A 17,302-nucleotide genomic window follows, 5' to 3' on the forward strand; every position below is an offset into this window, starting at 1 on the left:
AAACTGAGTAAGTCCCAAGATGGCCCAAGTCACCACCTTAAATACCATCTTTAGCTACAGACAAAAAAGGATGTTGGGGGACTTCCCTGGCGGTCCAGTGGTTAAGACTTCATCTTCCAATGCAGGGGGTGCAGGTTCAATCCCAGATCGAGGAGCTAAGGTCCCACATGCCTCGAGGCCAAAAAACCAAAACCATAAAACAGATGCAGTATTGTAACAAATTCAATAAGCACTTTAAAAATGGCCCACATCAAAAAAAAAAAATCTTATTAAAAAAATAGGATGTTGACAGAGAACTATATTAACCACAATGGAAAAGAATATTAAAAAAATAACTGAATCACTTTGCTGTACAGCAGAAATTAACACAACATTGTAAATCAACTATACTTCAACAAAAGAAGAAAACTCATCTAACTATGAAAAAAAAAAAAAAAGATGTTGGGGCGAAAAGAAGGCCAGCTATGGGAGGTTACCACGGAAAGCATGATAAACAAGGGTAAGGTTTATTATGCGGATTACATCAGTGCCTTCTCCATTGATAAGAGTTCCTGAACATTTAGAGTCAACCTTCTCTTCCTAGTACAGAGAGGGAAACACCTTTACAAGCGATTTCCTTTGTAAAATGTACATGTCCCTTACAAAAGGGTAACTTCTACTCTGTTTTCAGAGCTTCTGCTGTTTCTTAAAATAATTGGTTGAAAACAATCCTTATGCCGAAGAGGCATATTTGGGGGTGGCAAATTCTGCTATCCTTCACATCTCAAATTGATGAACAGGCATCCTTGAAAACAACTGAAATAAAAAGAGATAAAAAGAGATCCATGACTGGAGCGAGACTTGTCACACATAACATGACACTGTAGATAGAAATCAGACATAATGGCTTCCATCTTTGTGTCCCCAATCAAATGGCCTGAGAACATCCAAACCTGATTACAGCTACTGATTTGGAATCAAATTGCTTTTCAAGTAGGCAACTCGATGAGGAATACCAAAGGCATTTCTGTCCAACAGAATGTTTACAGTGATAGAAACCTGGAATATCCAATGTCAAACACTTGGAAAGTCAGCAGATGACGGACAAGTAAAGTCATCTTCCTTCCATCTCTCTCATCATGTAGCATCTGGCGAGTAGCTGCCCTGGGTACCCTCAGCCTTAGGAATTAGTCTTTTTTCTTTTTAACTTTTTATTTTATATTGGAGTATAGTTGATTAACAAGGTTGTGATATATCGTTTCAGGTGTAGAGCAAACTGATTCAGTTATGTATATGCATGTATCTATTCTTTTTCAAATTCTTTTCCCATTTAGGTTGTTACATAATATTGAACAAGAGTTCCCTGTGCTATACAGTGGGTCCTTGTTGGTTATACATTTTAAATAGAGCAGTGTGTACATGTTAATCCCAAACTCCCTAACTATCCCTTCCCCCAACCCTTCCCCCGGTAACCATAAGTTTGTTCTTTAACTCTGCAAGTCTGTTTCCATTGTGTAAATAAGTTCATTTATATCATTTCTTGTTAGATTCCTTTCTCTTTCTCTGTCTGACTTACTTCACTCAGTATGACAATCTCTAGGTCCACCCATGTTGCTGCAAATGGCATGATTTCATTCCTTTTAATGGCTGAGTAATATTCCATTGTATATATGTACCACATCTCCATTCCTTATGAGTTAATCTTTACATTAAATATTTAAAAGAATGGCTGGAGCTTCTATAACATGTATAGCAAGAGAGACTTTATGTTCCCTGATATCTCTGAGATTTCTTACCATCTCCAGCTGAATTAAAAATCACTTGTATCTCAAAAAACAAACAAACAAATAAATAAAATAAAAAACAAACAAAAAGAAATTTAAAAAAATCACTTGCATCCCTCCTCTCTTTTCCCCACCCTGGTTCAGCTCAAGTTAGAGCACAGCCCCTTTCCTTTTTAACCTAAGGTTCTTCTCCCATTGTGTAGTTGTGTAAGTAGAATTTACCCAAGGTTTGGCATTAAGGTTGGACTGCTTGTGACTGGCTAGTTTCGCATCTTGGGCCCCCCGGCCTCTGACCTTGTTGCTAGATCATTCCCTCCTCCCACCTCTTTCTCAGTCTTTCTCTCATCTCTCTTAATCCTTCTTTAGTCTATCCCATCAAGACTTCATATTTTCTCCCATTTTTTAGCAAAGCAATCAACTTCTCTGTCTGACCATGTCTATGGGCTTCCTCTTTTATACACAGAGGTGTCATCAAGATACTCTCTTAATCTCTTTTTTTCAATCAATCAATCAATTAATTAATTTTTGGCTGTGTTGGGTTTTTGTTGCTGTGCACGGGCTTTCTCTGCTTGTGGAGAGCGGGGGCTACTCTTTGTAGCAGTGCACAGGCTTCTCATTGCTGTAGCTTCTCTTGTTGTGGAGCACGAATTTTAGGTGCACAGGCTTCAGTAGTTGTGGCACGTTGGCTCAGTAGTTGTGGCACGTGGGCTCAATAGTTGTAGTGCACAGGATTTGTTGCTCTGTGGCATGTGGGATCTTCCTGGACCAGGGCTCTAACCCATGTCCCCTGCATTGGCAGGTGGATTCTTAGCCACTGAGCCACCAGGGAAGTCCTTACTCTCTTAATCCTTGATGGTTCTCCCTCTAAGAGGAATTCCTCAGTTAACATTTAACATAATAAAAAACTTTCACCTACCCACCTATATCCATCTTCTTTATTGTCATCCAGTCATCCCTCATTTGTCTAATTAATCCATCCCCCTGCCAACACCTACACATTCATCCATTCACCCAGCTCTCAGCCTCTCTGCTTTTCACTGATTTCCTCCATCCTCCTCCAGAGACCTAGAACATTCTGTATGGGAAGTTTGTTTCTCTCGGTTTTTTAAAGAGAAACTTATGCTTTGCAGAAATAACTATCAGCTGCCTTGAAATGATAAACGGGAAATAGATAAGAGGTGCATTGCTGGGAATGAACTGTTATAATCTTTACCTGGGCAAGGGAAGGGCAGATAAGACCCAAATTAGAATTAAGTGAACAAAGCCAAGTGAGGTTTGGGCCATTCACTGAAGAAGCATGGCCAGGGTTGACATGTTCGCATATATCAAAAGTTAGGGTGGGCTTCCCTGGTGGCGCAGTGGTTGAGAGTCCGCCTGCCGATGCAGGGGACACGGGTTCGTGCCCCGGTCCGGGAAGATCCCACATGCCGCAGAGCGGCTGGGCCCATGAGCCATGGCCGCTGAGCCTGCGCGTGCGGAGCCTGTGCTCCGCAACGGGAGAGGCCACAACAGTGAGAGGCCCACGTACCGCAAAAAAAAAAAAGTTAGGGTGTTGGTGAAATACACCCACAGTGCAAACACACCCACACCCACTCAGAAATACTTAATACTTTGAGTTTAGCTTGAATTCAGCCACACTCTCATTGTACTGATGACAATAGGACAGCCGATAATTAACCTGTGAACTATGACGGGATTATTTCTGAAAGTTGAATCCCTCAGCATGTTGCAGAGGTCCTATAATTGATGGATCACTAATAATGCTGCACTGTGAAAAAAAAAGGTATGCTTGAATATATGTAGCATCTAACGTTTATATTATACATCAGGATTGTCTTCGATTTGCTAATTGTTCTTACTACTTTTCTTAATTGTGTTAAGTAGTTGAAAGTAACTTTTTAGCATTAGATACATAGGCCAAATTTGAAATACATTCCATTCTTCAAAACACTACCCCTGGACCTGACAATGACCAATTATTGCTTTTTTTCTCTTTAGGCAGGGAAAGTTCTTCCGATTGGATACAGAGCTGCAAACTGCTTGACTGAAAAACTTCCCAGGGTGAGTGTTTTCAAAATGTATTTGTGTGTGGGGCTTCCCTGGTGGTGCAGTGGTTGAGAGTCCGCCTGCCGATGCAGGAGACACGGGTTCGTGCCCCGGTCCGGGAAGATCCCACATGCCGCGGAGCGGCTGGGCCCGTAAGCCATGGCCGCTGAGCCTGGGCGTCCGGAGCCTGTGCTTTGCAACGGGAGAGGCCACAACAGTGAGAGGCCCGCGTACTGCAAAAAAAAAAAAAAAAAGCATTTGTGTGAACATAAGATAAACAACGCTCAACATTCCTTCTGAGAGTTGCATAAATTTAATGTGGTCAATTTGGATTATTTTTACTGTATTTTGGGGCCTTCTATTGAGTTTGTCCGAGGAAGTGAAAATTCCAGGCTTACAATTTCCAGCTCTACAAAAACTACAGGAGATTCCATTTATTTCGATGGGAAATAGTCATTTATGGTATACTTCCTAACCTGGATACTTCTTGGCTGTTTTCTAAATATAACTTTTAAAATATGTTGTTTATTTCTATTAAAAAAATTTCAGGATGTTTCATTGTTTGGAGCTGTAGATCCCCAGGTACTGATTAAACTCATGTAATGAAGGGTGTTCATTGATTGGTATAGATCAGTCTTGCTAATATCTAATCGACTGTACTTAATAATTCTATTTTCTTCTCTCCCTGTTGGTAGCTAGTGACCCCACCTGAAGCAAAAAAATTTTTCAACTTCAGATATCCACCTGCTGGAGCCGAAAGAGTATTTTATGGCAGAGCAAATGATCCCCAAATTGCACCTTCTTTGACACATGGAATCAGATCTAAAATTTCAACACCGGTAACTTCTGTTCTATTTTTCCCTGTACGTTATTCACTTACCAAGGTGAAAATGAACAAATGAGGTATTAGTGAAGTATCTCCTTCCCACTCTTAATCTTGGGCAGTGAAAAAAATCCAAGCAGCCGCAGCCAGGAGGGTGAGTGTAGAAAAGTCAACGGTTTAAGCCACAGACTAATATTCTCCCCTCAGATAATAAAAGCCAAGCTGCACTTAATTTTCTCACAGTAAAGAGAAGTGCTGTCAAGGTTTGTTAAAGCATGGTGGGGACAAAGGCTGGGTGATATTGCTGGAGATGCTAAGAGCGCTTGTACATGCATTGCGTGCACGCAGGGTCCCGGTGTTACCTGCGACAGATTGAATGGACAGCCAAGGGTCAGAAGACCTGATCTTATACCTGGAGGGAGCTGGTGGGAATCACGTGGCTCTTGCACTTGTCATTCCTACTTTTCTGGAACCTTGGAGTCGAGTAACCAGGGAGTTGCCCTCATAAATGCTTTAGCCCCAATGAAAAGTCATGTTTAGACATGTCTAAGCTGCATAACCCCAATTCTGATGGTTCATTTGAAGGTGAGCCAAGACAACGATCATGAAATGTTTTCCCACAATCATATTGTCTTCTCCCCAGCTATTGAGTTTCAGTGTTCAGACTTTTTTCCTTTTTTTGGTTGTTACATCTTTGCTTTGTACGATTTCTTTAGGCAAAGGTACTGATCAACCCACAGCCTATTACAACCTTTCAACAGAAAATGAAAGATAAGAAGGAATCAGTATATTTTAGCAATCAACGGGCACCGTTAGGAAAATCTCATGACCAGACGCCAGGATTACCTAAAGGCCTGGATATACTCAACACGACATTTGGGACGGCAGTCATTAAAGGTAGTGAAAATAAAGGGTGGGGAAGGAGTGATAAAATGTCTTCTTAGAAAATGGGATTAAATATCCTGTCGGGATTTATTTAGTGCTGGTGTAAATGTTGATCCCAGAATGAAAGATGGGAATCATAGCAAGAAAGTTACTCTCAGACCCAGAAGCCTTAGAGTTGATGTATGTCAAGGCAGTAAGAGTTCAGGGTTTGGAGAGGAGATTCAGGGAGCAGAGTAGAGATGGTGTAAAGACAGGAAAAAGACTCCGGGAAGTTGATCTTGGGACCAGCTGTGAGGGTTGCTATCTCTTTCCCCTGGACATCTATTTGTGTGTTTTATTTCCACCAAAGCCTCTAATGTGTTCATAACTCTTAATTCTTTTTAAAAAAATTTTTTGTATTGAAGTATAGTTGATGTACAATGTTGTGTAAATTTCTGCTGTACAGCAAAGTGACTCAGTAATACACATATATACATAATTTTTTGTATTCTTCTCCATGATGGTTTATCCCAGGATATTAAATATAGTTCCCTGTGCTATACAGTAGGACCGTATTGTTTATCCATTCTATATATACCAGTTTGCAACTGCTAGCCCCAAACTCCCCATCCATCCCTCCTCCACCCACCCTCTCCCTTGGCGACCACCAGTTTGTTCTCTACGTCTGTGCTTAACTCTTTATGAAATTCTGTTTCATACAAAGACCACAAAACAGATGTTAGGTAAATGCTGTGTACAACACTCATTCATGAAGATCCATGATGTGTACACTTGCTTATTAACCTAAGGCAGTATCAAAGCAGATTCCCCTCTCATCTTGAGAGGGAGTGAAGCAATCTTTCAGCAAATGACTTAGAATAGAATTGGTCACAGGCCATATTTTCTTCTGCAGCCCCAGCGTCCTGCCATGTTGTTGGGTGCTTTCCCTTTACACCTTCTCACATTTAGCCTTTTCTGGTCTCTTACCCTCTCCTTCCAGGGATCTTATTACAGGAAAACTCAAATTCCATCTTTTTATCATCCTGCAGAGGAATTCGCTTCTTTCTTTATCTTTCTGCACCCACTGCGGCTCTGCACCAGGAACTTATCTTTTTTTCACCAAAATGTCCATTAGATTATTTTCCTTGACATAGTAACATCCGTTCTGGAGATAAATTATGCCTTTCTCTTGGAATGCAAAATCTGCAGTTGTACTTTAGTTTATCAGATCTAAAGTTAAAACTTGTTAAAATTTGAAACATGAAAAATGTATTTTAGAACAGATAAAATATCTTTTTTTCCTTTTCAATAGGATTAAAAATTGTATTTAAGTACACCAGGCATTACAGAATTACAGTAATTATATCATAACCGCTATCAAGAATTTAATATGGAAAGTACTGCCTAGGTGTGCCTCATTTAAATATGTAGTAGAAAGAATGTTCTAAAATGTATATATGTGTATTAATAGGTGTAATGGTTCCCACATCAAAAAGAAGCACTGCTTTACAGGATTATTCTGAGTAGGGCTACCTTCTGGTATTCTTAACTGTTTATAGACCCCACTTCTTGGCAGAAAGTCCAAAAGAAAACATCTTAATGTATGTTGTTAGGTTGAAAGAGAACAGTGAAATTGTAAATGGAATTATATTTAAAAATCATTACATGAAACAATAAAAAGAAAATAATTCGCTATATATAAAACCAGGGACCACCAGTCCTGGAAAAGCAGCTGTTCAACAAAGATCTTCCAGCTCTAGGTTTGGGAGCAGTAAGAAGAAGAATTTCTTTCTGATGCCAGTGATTTCCCCGGCACTTTGGGCTATTTTGAAGATGGATATTCACATCTAAACAGATTCAGGGTGTGTGCTGTTGTCTACAGCTGCCAACATTTGCATCAAGTCTTCCCCACAGGGCATCAGGGTTTCTGAAACTGATTTGTGATTCAAATTTGCCTAGATCATCTTGGGAAGTCTGGAGCAAACTAAAATAAAAAGAATCCTGAGATCCTCAAAATTGGGAATTTAACTGGGCTTGGCATATAGCTCAGGACAACCAAATGGTTAACCAGTATGGAGTTCTTCAGAATTCTAGGGATTGAATCTGTTCAAGTGGGATCCTTAAGACAGTGACGCCTGGGCTATTCCTGTCTTTGGTGAGAAATCTCTATGTATGTTGGCTTTTTGCCCATGTAGCTTATGTAGTTAGCATACCAGTTTGTCATTTGCTCTAGTCAACTTAAATATGTTATAAAGAGTTGAAAAATGCCTTAAAACTGATTTCATTAATTCTTCCTTCAGAATTACCTGCTAGAGAGGTGGTGAATCCACCAAAATCCTATCAAGAAGTATTTGAAGAAGGACAGGCAGGACACGATCTGTATATTGTATCTCACAATGATTATTATGCAGGTAAGTCTCCTCCAGTGTAAAATGGGCCTGAGAATATGAGACTCAGATTTGTGAAGAGGAATAAGGGAGATGATGTGCTTAAAGTTAAAATGCCTGGCATATAATAGGTGATCAATAAATAATAACTTATTACTTATAAGGTTATAAACCCCGATAGCTGGGAACACATACACTTATGCATTTTGGGTGTAAAATGTAGAAAGATATGTTTCATTAAAATGAAAAAAATAGCTAAGTAAGATTAAATGTTGGGTAGTCTAATCTTGTTTTTTATTCAAATAGGATTATTCTAAGTGCTTTGCTTTACATGAGGAATATTAGATAATGGTCAAGTGCAGAAATTTTCGAGTCAGATCAAGTTCAAGGTCTAGCTTGTCCATTTATTGTCTTTTAGACCTTGAATATTTTACTTATCACCATCTATTTAAAATTTATTAAATAGGGATAATAATGTTGCGAGGATGAAGTGAGTGCCTGCAAAATGCCAAGCATGGTGCCTGGAACATAGTGAGGGCTCAGTAACTATTATCATTATTATTATTATTATTATTATTATTATTATTATTATTATTAAGTGATCTTGACTAAAAGCCTTATTACTAGAATTATTCTATAGCATAACTAAAAGGCATTGGATGTTTGCTGTAAACTACAATTTAATTGTTGACGTGTGGGTGCTAAGTAAAATCTTGATCTAACAGAGGATTGACAATTAGACTCTGATACCTGTCCTGAGAAAGCCGATGGCCTGTGCAAGATTCACGAACTAATCTGCATTAGTTAGAAGTAAGACTAGCCCTTCACTGCAGCACAAGACCCCTCTCTCCGTCTTTATTTCTTTACTTTTCTCCTCCACCGCCCCCTCACATCATACTCCTTCTGGGGCTTGTCTGCTATGCCCATTGCTCCCCGGCTGGAGTCAGCCATTCCCTTCTCCCATGACCAGTCTCTGCTGGTTCCTTACGCTGCCGGTACACCCCAGTCCTGAGATCATCTCCATCCTCCCACGGCTGCTTCCACCGCGCTTTTTCACAGCCTTGACAAGGCTTCTCTCCGTGTCTCCTCCGCATCCCTGGCTCTGTCCCTCCCTTTCTTCTTCTTTAATATAAATTTATTTTATTTTATTTATTTTTGGCTGAGTTGGGTCTTTGTTGCTGCGCGTGGGCTTCCTTTAGTGGTGGTGAGCGGGGGCTACTCTTCGTTGCAGTGCGTGGGCTTCTCATTGCGGGGGCTTCTCTTGTTGTGGAGCACGGGCTCTAGGCGCGTGGGCTTCAGTAGTTGTGGCACGCAGGCTCAGCGGTTGTGGCTCGCGGGCTCTAGAGCGCAGGCTCGGTAGTTGTGGCACACGGGCTTAGCTGCTCTGTGGCATCTTCCTGGACCAGGGCCGGAACCCGTGTCTCCTGCACTGGCAGGCGGATTCTTAACCACTGCGCCACCAGGGAAGTCCCCTCCCTTTCTTCTTTTCCTCCTTCTAGTCTTTTCTTTATTCCTCCTTCCCTCCATTCCTCTCTTGTGAAAATATTTTATTCATTTTTGGAAAAGTTTAGCATCGATAGCACAGTCTAATCCAATGCCATTTAATTGTTTTAAGAAAGAACTATTTCCATGAATATGTATATAGACACCCTTTATATGCATTTAGCATTTGGAGGACAATTTGGAGGAAAATGAGTGTAGTTTTAAAATTATTTATTTATATTGGAGTATAGTTGATTTGCAATGTTGTGTTAGTTTCTGGTGTACAGCAAAGTGATTCAGTTATACATATGTGCATTCTTTCCCATTATGGTTTATTACAGGATATTGAATATAGTTCCCTGTGCTCTACACTAGGACCTTGTTGTTTATCCATTCTATATATGGTAGTTTGCATCTGCTAGTCCCAAACTCCCAGTCCAATTTTTTTTTTTAATATTTAGAAGACTCTAATGGACTATCACATGACTGAAATTACTTTCATTTGCTGATTTTTACAAAAGTCTCACTAGCCTCTTGAAAAGGAATAGAATCCAATCCTTTAAATATTTATTTTTTACATTTTCCCTTTAATGAAAGCACTATTTTTTATTATAAAAATATAATTGTAGAGAATGTAAATATCATGGAAAAATGAAGAAAAAGTGAACGTAACCTTGAAATCCCATTAGCCAGAGATAACTACATTTGATACATCGAACATCTTTCTAACCCCCATCCACGGAGCTATCTTCAGTTAAATGTGACAATAATCTCCATGCTTTTGGAGAACCTGCTATATGCATTTACTTGAAATAGTATGTCAAGGACATCATTCAATAACAATAACAACCTCTTTTAAATACACTTAATTTAAATTATTACTAAAGTAATACATATTTTCTTTTATAAAATGCAGGTTGTATAGAAGTATATGAAATGCAAAGAAAATCTCCCACAATTCCCAGTCTGCCATAGATGATACTTTCATATATGTTTTTCTTTGCTCATTCATATATGAGTGTATGTGTGTGTTTTGCATCCTACTGTACACACTTTTTTTTTTCCCTTTTTCTTCCCCGCCCCCCCCCCCCCCCCCCACATATGAAATTTCTTGGTTGCCTTTTCAGGTCAGTTATCAATATTGTATTTTTCAGGATTACAAAAATGTATTGTTTATATATCTTTGTGAATGTGATTTGTTTCCATAGGATACATTCCTACATTTCTGAGCATCTGAAAATTTCACTCTTAGAGCCAAACTCTCCACCTGAATAGCTGCCCCAGTTTGCCCTCACAGGCACAGTGTATGAGAATTTCCATTTCCCTGCATCTTCCCCAATGGCGAACTTTGCCAATCTTCTTTATTTTTGCTTAACTGAGAGTCGAATTATGACTGTGCGCTATTGTTTTTGCTTACATTATTTGGGTTACTGGTGAGGCTGAATATCTTTTCTCCATCATTTTATAACCTTTTAGCTGACCTCTAGTTTCAGTCTTACTTTCTTATCTACAAATAGAAAACTAATACCACATCATGGTACAGTACTAGATCTTAAAAATAAAGACCTCCCTGTTGGGTTCTCAGCCCTCTATCAACCTTTGAATGTCTCTAATATGAGATAAGTGATTATAACGAAATGTGAAGGTTGTAACGCAAATCTCAGTGAGAGCAAATATAAAACACCAATCTCTCAAATCTTAGCATAGCTTAAAGCACCGCTGGGGTCACAAAGCCTTGCAGTACCTCCCCTGATCTTAAGGATTTCTTTAACATTGATGGGCCCTGAATTTTTCATCAGTTATATGTCTTTCTCCTACATCATTTTTCTACTTACTTTCCAAATATTAACACAAGGAACTCTTGTTCCACCAGTCTCCCAGCTCACATGGGAGAATGCATCTGTCATCTGTAGCCAAATGTGTGCAGTTTCCTGTGCTGTGACAGTTCCATTCTTTTTCCCACTCTCATTTTCATTGTCAGTGAGAACATCATGCGCTTCTTGCACAAAGTTGTGTTGCTTAAGTCAGAAGTCTTCCCTTTTCTTTTCTTAGGAGAAGCAAAGCACCGAAAGTATAATCCGTCAAGTTTTCATAGATTTAACTTGTATGGCATCCCAACACCACATTTTAATGATGGACGAAACATGGCAAAAACTTTACATTGGCTCCACGAACTACAAATGTAAGTTTAAGTATGTTGTGTCTTGGAACAAGTGTTAGATATATGGCATATGGACTTGACAGTTTATTACGTTTATTTTTTGAGGAGGTAATGCAGTGACATGGTTCAAACATAAAAATAATAGAAAAAGATACACAGTGATATGTCTTCTAAACTGTCCAGTTCCCCCAGAGATAACCATGATACTGTCTTTTTGTTGTTGCTGTTGGGTTTTTTTCTGTTTGATTTTTTGTTTGTTTGTTTTTGACCGCGTGGCTTGCAGGATCTTAGTTCTTCCAGCAGGTATAGAGCCTAGGCCCCCTGCAATGGAAGTGCAGACTCCTAACCACTGGACTGCCATGGAATTCCCTGTGTGTGTGTTTGTGATTCTAAAGTAATTTCATGTCTTTTCAGCAGATTGGAAGACATACATGAATGTTTTTAATCTATGGGATCAACCCTACTATGTTTCTTAAAGATAGTGGGCTTTCAAGTCTCAACAAAGACAATCATGTCACATATAATTGACCTGTCACTTATCATTCAGCTTTCTTTAATAGTTATTTGGGCGCCTGAGCATCTGACTTAACTCTCACAAACTGTGACCCTTTTATACCTGCATTCTACATTTTGACTACTTTCCTAAGAAATTAAAATAAGTTTCCTTAGTTTTTCATTCCCTGTCTTATATTTTCTATCTAAGCCAACAAACAAAATAAAAGCCTATATTTCCTACTATGTTTAAAAAATCAGAAGATTGAAAATACTGAGGTACTGGGTTGAATGGTGGCCCCCAAAGATGTCCATGTTCTAATTCCCAAAACCTATGAAGGTTATATTATATGGGAAAAGGGTCTTTGTAAATGCAATTAAGTTAAAGATCTTGAGACGAAGAGATCATCCAGAATGGGTGGATGATGGGTGGGCCCTAAATCCAATGACAAGTGTCCTCATAAGGGAAAGGCAGAGGGAGGGTTGAGACAGAAAAGCAGAAGACACTCAGAGGAGAAGGTGATGTGAAGATGGAGGAGGCTGGAATGATGTGACAGCAAGCTAAGGAAGGCCAAAAAAAAAAAAAGTGCCAACAGCCTCCAGATGTTGGAAGAAGCAATGAACAGATTATCCCCTAGAGCCTTTGGAGGGAATGCAGCCTTGCTGTCACCTTGATCTCAGACTTGTGGTCTCTAGAACTGTGAGAGAATACATCTCTACTGTTTTAAGCCACAAGTTCATGGTAATTTGTCTAGCACCCACAGGAAACGAATATACTGGGCTTGCATTTCTATACGTCAATGGTGGGCGTAGATTTGCTTTGCTCTCTGCCCTCTTTATTTTTTTAGTTTATAACTTTTTAAAAATTAATTTTTATTGGAGTATCGTTGATTTACAATGTGTTGGGACTTCCCTGGCCATCCACTCCGAGCTTCCACTGCAGGGGTTGCGGGTTCGATCCCTGGTCAGGGAACTGAGATCCCACATGACGCACAGTGTGGCCAAAAACAAAAACAAAAAAAACAAAAAACAAAACAAAACAAATACAATGTTGCATTACTTTCTGCTGTATAGCAAAGGGAACCAGTCATACATGTACATCTATCCACTCTTTTTTAGATTCTTTTCCCATATAGGTCATTACCGTGTATTGAGTAGAGTTCCTTGTGCTCTACAGTAGGTCCTTGTTGTTTATCTATTTTATATACAGTAGTGTGTATAAGTCAATCCCAATCTTCCAATTTATCCCTCCCCCCCATTCCCCCTTGGTAACCATAAGTTTGTTTTCTACATCTGTGACGTCATTTCTGTTTTGTATATAAGTTCATTTGTACCATTTCTTACACCCTCTGTCCTCTTTAAAGGATACACTGGCCCTCCAAGTTTCCATAGGCCCCCAGGGTGCACACAGAGTTTGCACATTCCCACAGGCACCCACCTGCCTCGCTCATTTGCCTGTCTGGTCGCTGAAATAACAGCTCCCAATTATAGAGGCCAAATGCTTAGTACTTTATATATGATTAATTTAATCCTACCAACACCTCTGTGAGGTAGGTGTACTATAATTTTTTTTCAGGGGGGTATGGAAAAGTTTATTCACTGAACCTATCTATGAAACAGAAACAAAATCAGGGACACAGAGAATAGCCTGGTGGTTGCCAAGGGGGCGAGAGGGTGGGAGAGGGTAGGATTGGGAGTTTAGGATTAGCAGATGCAAACTGGTATATACAGAATGGATAAACAACAAGGTCCTACTGTACAGCACAGGGAACTATATTCAACATCCTGTGATAAACCATCATGGAAGAGAATATGAGAAAGAATGTATATATATGCATAACTGAGTCACTTTGCTATACAGCAGACTAACAACACTGTAATTCAACTATACTTCAGGTGTACTATAATTTTTAGCCTTTCCATTTTACCGATGAAGAAACTGAACTACAGAGAAGTGAAATCATTTGCCCAAGATCATGCAACTGAGAAATACTAGGGGTAGGGTTGAAACCCTGGCAGTGTGTTGCCAGGGGCTGTCTTTAACCACTACACCAGGGGTATAGACAGTGGATTCTGTGATCACAGGCCTGAAATTTTGATTTCCATTCTTCTCCCACTCCCTTATTATATGAGTTTCTGATACCTGAATTATTGAAAACAATAATGTTAAAACACAAACACAGAAGAAATTCTTTCAGTATTATACTAAACCCGTACGAGATAGTTTTTCTTTAGGGTATAGAAGAAGAGCTTATAAAACAAATATTCATGAATTTATCGCTATTAAAGTTGTTAAAATATACATAAAGGAAAACATGAAGAAATGATTTAAGTATTTCACTAGATATTTATAATTAAATATAACATAGAAATTGACACTTAAAAGAAGGTGACAAATATGGTTTATCCACTTCTGAAAGCTTAGAAATATTAAACCTACTATCCATTTCTTAAAGATATGAAATAAACATATTCACAAGGTGGTCCTTAAGGAGGTCCTAAGAGTAGAGCTTCTGGGTCATTAACAAGCACATATTTGTCAATGATTAGGGATAGTCATAAAAAACCACACTGAATTTATAAAAGCAGGCCATGTGCAGGATGCATTTCCCACCAACTTGTCTCTACCCACAAGGAAACATCATTTATGGAACACTGTTTTATTTGATCACTTTCTGTATTTCGAACTTAGTTGGAAAATTATTGCTGAAATGATAGATTCTTTATTCCCTTGATTTGTTGTATTTCAAAAAGGACTCACTACTTCATTCTTCAGTGTGATTTCTATTATAAACTTAGAGTGAAGTATATTCGTTTACATCTCTTTTTTTTGTTCCTATTTTCTTCTTTTTTTGTCTTTATTTTTAAATTGAAGAATAGTTGATTTACAATGTTGTGTTAGTTTCAGGTGTACAACAAAGTGATTTATTTATTCATATATATATAAATTTAATCTTTTTCGGATTCTTTTCCATTCTAAGTTATTATAAGATATGCAGTATAGTTCCCTGTGCTGTACAAGAACTACTGTATAGCACAGGGCCTACTGTATAGCGCAGGGAACTATATTCCCTGTTATATATATTGGTTATCTATTTTATATATAGTAGTGTGTATCTGTTAACCCCAAACTCCTAATTTATCCCTCCTCCACCTTCTCCTTTGGTAACCATTGTTTGTCTTCTATGTCTGTGAGTCTTTTTCTGTTTTGTTTACATCTCATTTTGATATGCACTATTTTAACACAAATTTGTTTCACTCTTAACTTTTGAGAGTTATTAGAGATATATATACTTTTAAGGAATATATTTCCTCCATAAAACTATCTCTATCTATATTCTGTTTATGACCTTTGGTCTGAAGAATCAGTTAGAATGTTGAAATGGGGTGTGTGTGTGGGTGGGTGTATGTGTCTGAATGAAAAAATTGATTGGCACGCAGAGACTTTACTCTGAGCTGGTTAGTGAATACTTTGAGGTGTGTAATGATGTTACAGCTATTGATACTCTGACATACTTGGTTGCTCAGAAATACTTCCCGATTCTCCCAGAAACATAACCCAGGCACTTTTAGGCTGAGAAGCGTAGGCTCCATGACTTAGAATCCTTACCTTTACCATCCAGGCTTGTTCCTAATCATGCCCCTTGGAGCTGGTTTTATTTATTTATTTTTTTTTAATTTTTGGCCACGTTGGGTCTTCGTTGCTGCATGTGGGCTTTCTCTAGCTGCGGCCAGCAGGGGCTACTCTTTGTTGCAGTGCGCGGGCTTCTCATTGAAGTGGCTTCTCTTTGTTGTGGAGCTTGGGCTCTAGGAGTGTGGGCTTCCGGGCTCCGTAGTTGTGGCTGTCGAGCTCTAGAGCGCAGGCTCAGTAGTTGTGGTGCGTGGGCTTAGTTGCTCTGCGGCGTGTGGGATCTTCCTGGACCAGGGCTCGAACCTGTGTCCCCTGTATTGGCAGGTGGATTCTTAACCACTGTGCCACCAGGGAAGTCCTTGGAGCTGGTTTTAGATTGTCAACTTTATTTGTTCAAATTACAGCCCTTAAACTGCCTCTGATTTATTCTGACTTTACCCATATTGTTCTTTTTCTCCCTTTTTGAACTAATGGGAAGTAAATGAAGAAATAAAAGATGAATTACTTTATATTTCATCTTTTGTTTCTCCAGAGTGTCACTCTTCTCCAGAAATTTATTCAACTCCATATTTCTCCAGTACAGGAAACAGTTTTAAAAGCAAATGGAATCTAAGAGTTTAATGTTCATTGTTTTTAGTCTTAGCAAAACAATAGAGAATTTATTAATTTTAATGTTATTAAATAGCGGTGTTGTAATTTTGCAGTTCTCAAAAGAAATTCTTAGTCATTTAATCACAGTGATAGAAGTAATGAAATTATGTTACAGAAAATTGGCAAAATAAAATCACCCATAATCCTGTCACCTTAATTCAACCTTTATTATCTTTTTAATCTATTTCTTTCTAGTGTGGCTTCCTGTGTTGACTTTTGCATAGCTTTAATCAGAGTGCAATAACATTTTATATCCTGGTTTTTCTTAACTTAACATAAAATAATTTTATATTGCTGTGTATTCTAAATAACCAACATTTTGAATGCACACAAAGTGTGTTCTTGTTAATACGACATAATCACCCTCCAGGATTGAACATTTAGATTCTTTTTTTTTTTCCTCATCGTAGACAGTGAGGCTACACGCATTTTTATAAATGTAACTTCTTTTCACACTTAATTATGTGGATTATCTCCTTATGATTGGTTTTCAGATGTGGATAAAAGAGGATGAACATTTTTATGCTTTTTGAATCATGTTACCAAATTATTTCCAAAAGGATTATAGCAATTTGCACTCGCAATCTACAAGTGTTTTACCATACTTTTTGCCAATGTTAGATATTCTCTTTCTCTGTCTCTTGTCTCTCTCTCTCTATATATATATATATTTACTTACGTACTATTTAAAAGTGGTACTTTGTTGTTCTTTTATCTTATATTTCTTTTATTACTGGAGAGTATTATAATTTTTCCATATATTTGCTTACTAGATTTGAGTTATTTGTTTATATCCTTTGGTTATTTATTTCTTTTATGCTTACTTTTCCGTTAGCAGTTTTAGGAGTTACACTCATAAGAATGATATTAACTTTTTGTTTACTGAAAAAAATTTTGTTTGCTTGTCTTATTCTTTAATCAAAATTTTATATTCTATTATAAACTTATCTTTATAATAGAATATACATGATAGAAGAATGAACACATAAAGCTTTCTTTTTA

General features: G+C 38.3%; 1 protein-coding gene across 1 annotated transcript in view; it reads left to right on the forward strand.

Annotated features, from left to right (window-relative positions):
* The window catches only part of EFHB (EF-hand domain family member B), a 49,105-nt gene that overhangs the window by 11,201 nt on the left and 20,602 nt on the right, over positions 1 to 17,302 (forward strand). The window contains 5 exon segments of the mRNA XM_004271918.4: positions 3,762 to 3,824; positions 4,505 to 4,648; positions 5,349 to 5,529; positions 7,797 to 7,907; positions 11,418 to 11,547. Of these exon segments, the coding sequence (XP_004271966.3) occupies positions 3,762 to 3,824; positions 4,505 to 4,648; positions 5,349 to 5,529; positions 7,797 to 7,907; positions 11,418 to 11,547 (629 nt within the window).

The sequence above is a fragment of the Orcinus orca genome, chromosome 5 (genome assembly GCF_937001465.1).
Source record: "Orcinus orca chromosome 5, mOrcOrc1.1, whole genome shotgun sequence".
NCBI lineage: Eukaryota > Metazoa > Chordata > Mammalia > Artiodactyla > Delphinidae > Orcinus > Orcinus orca.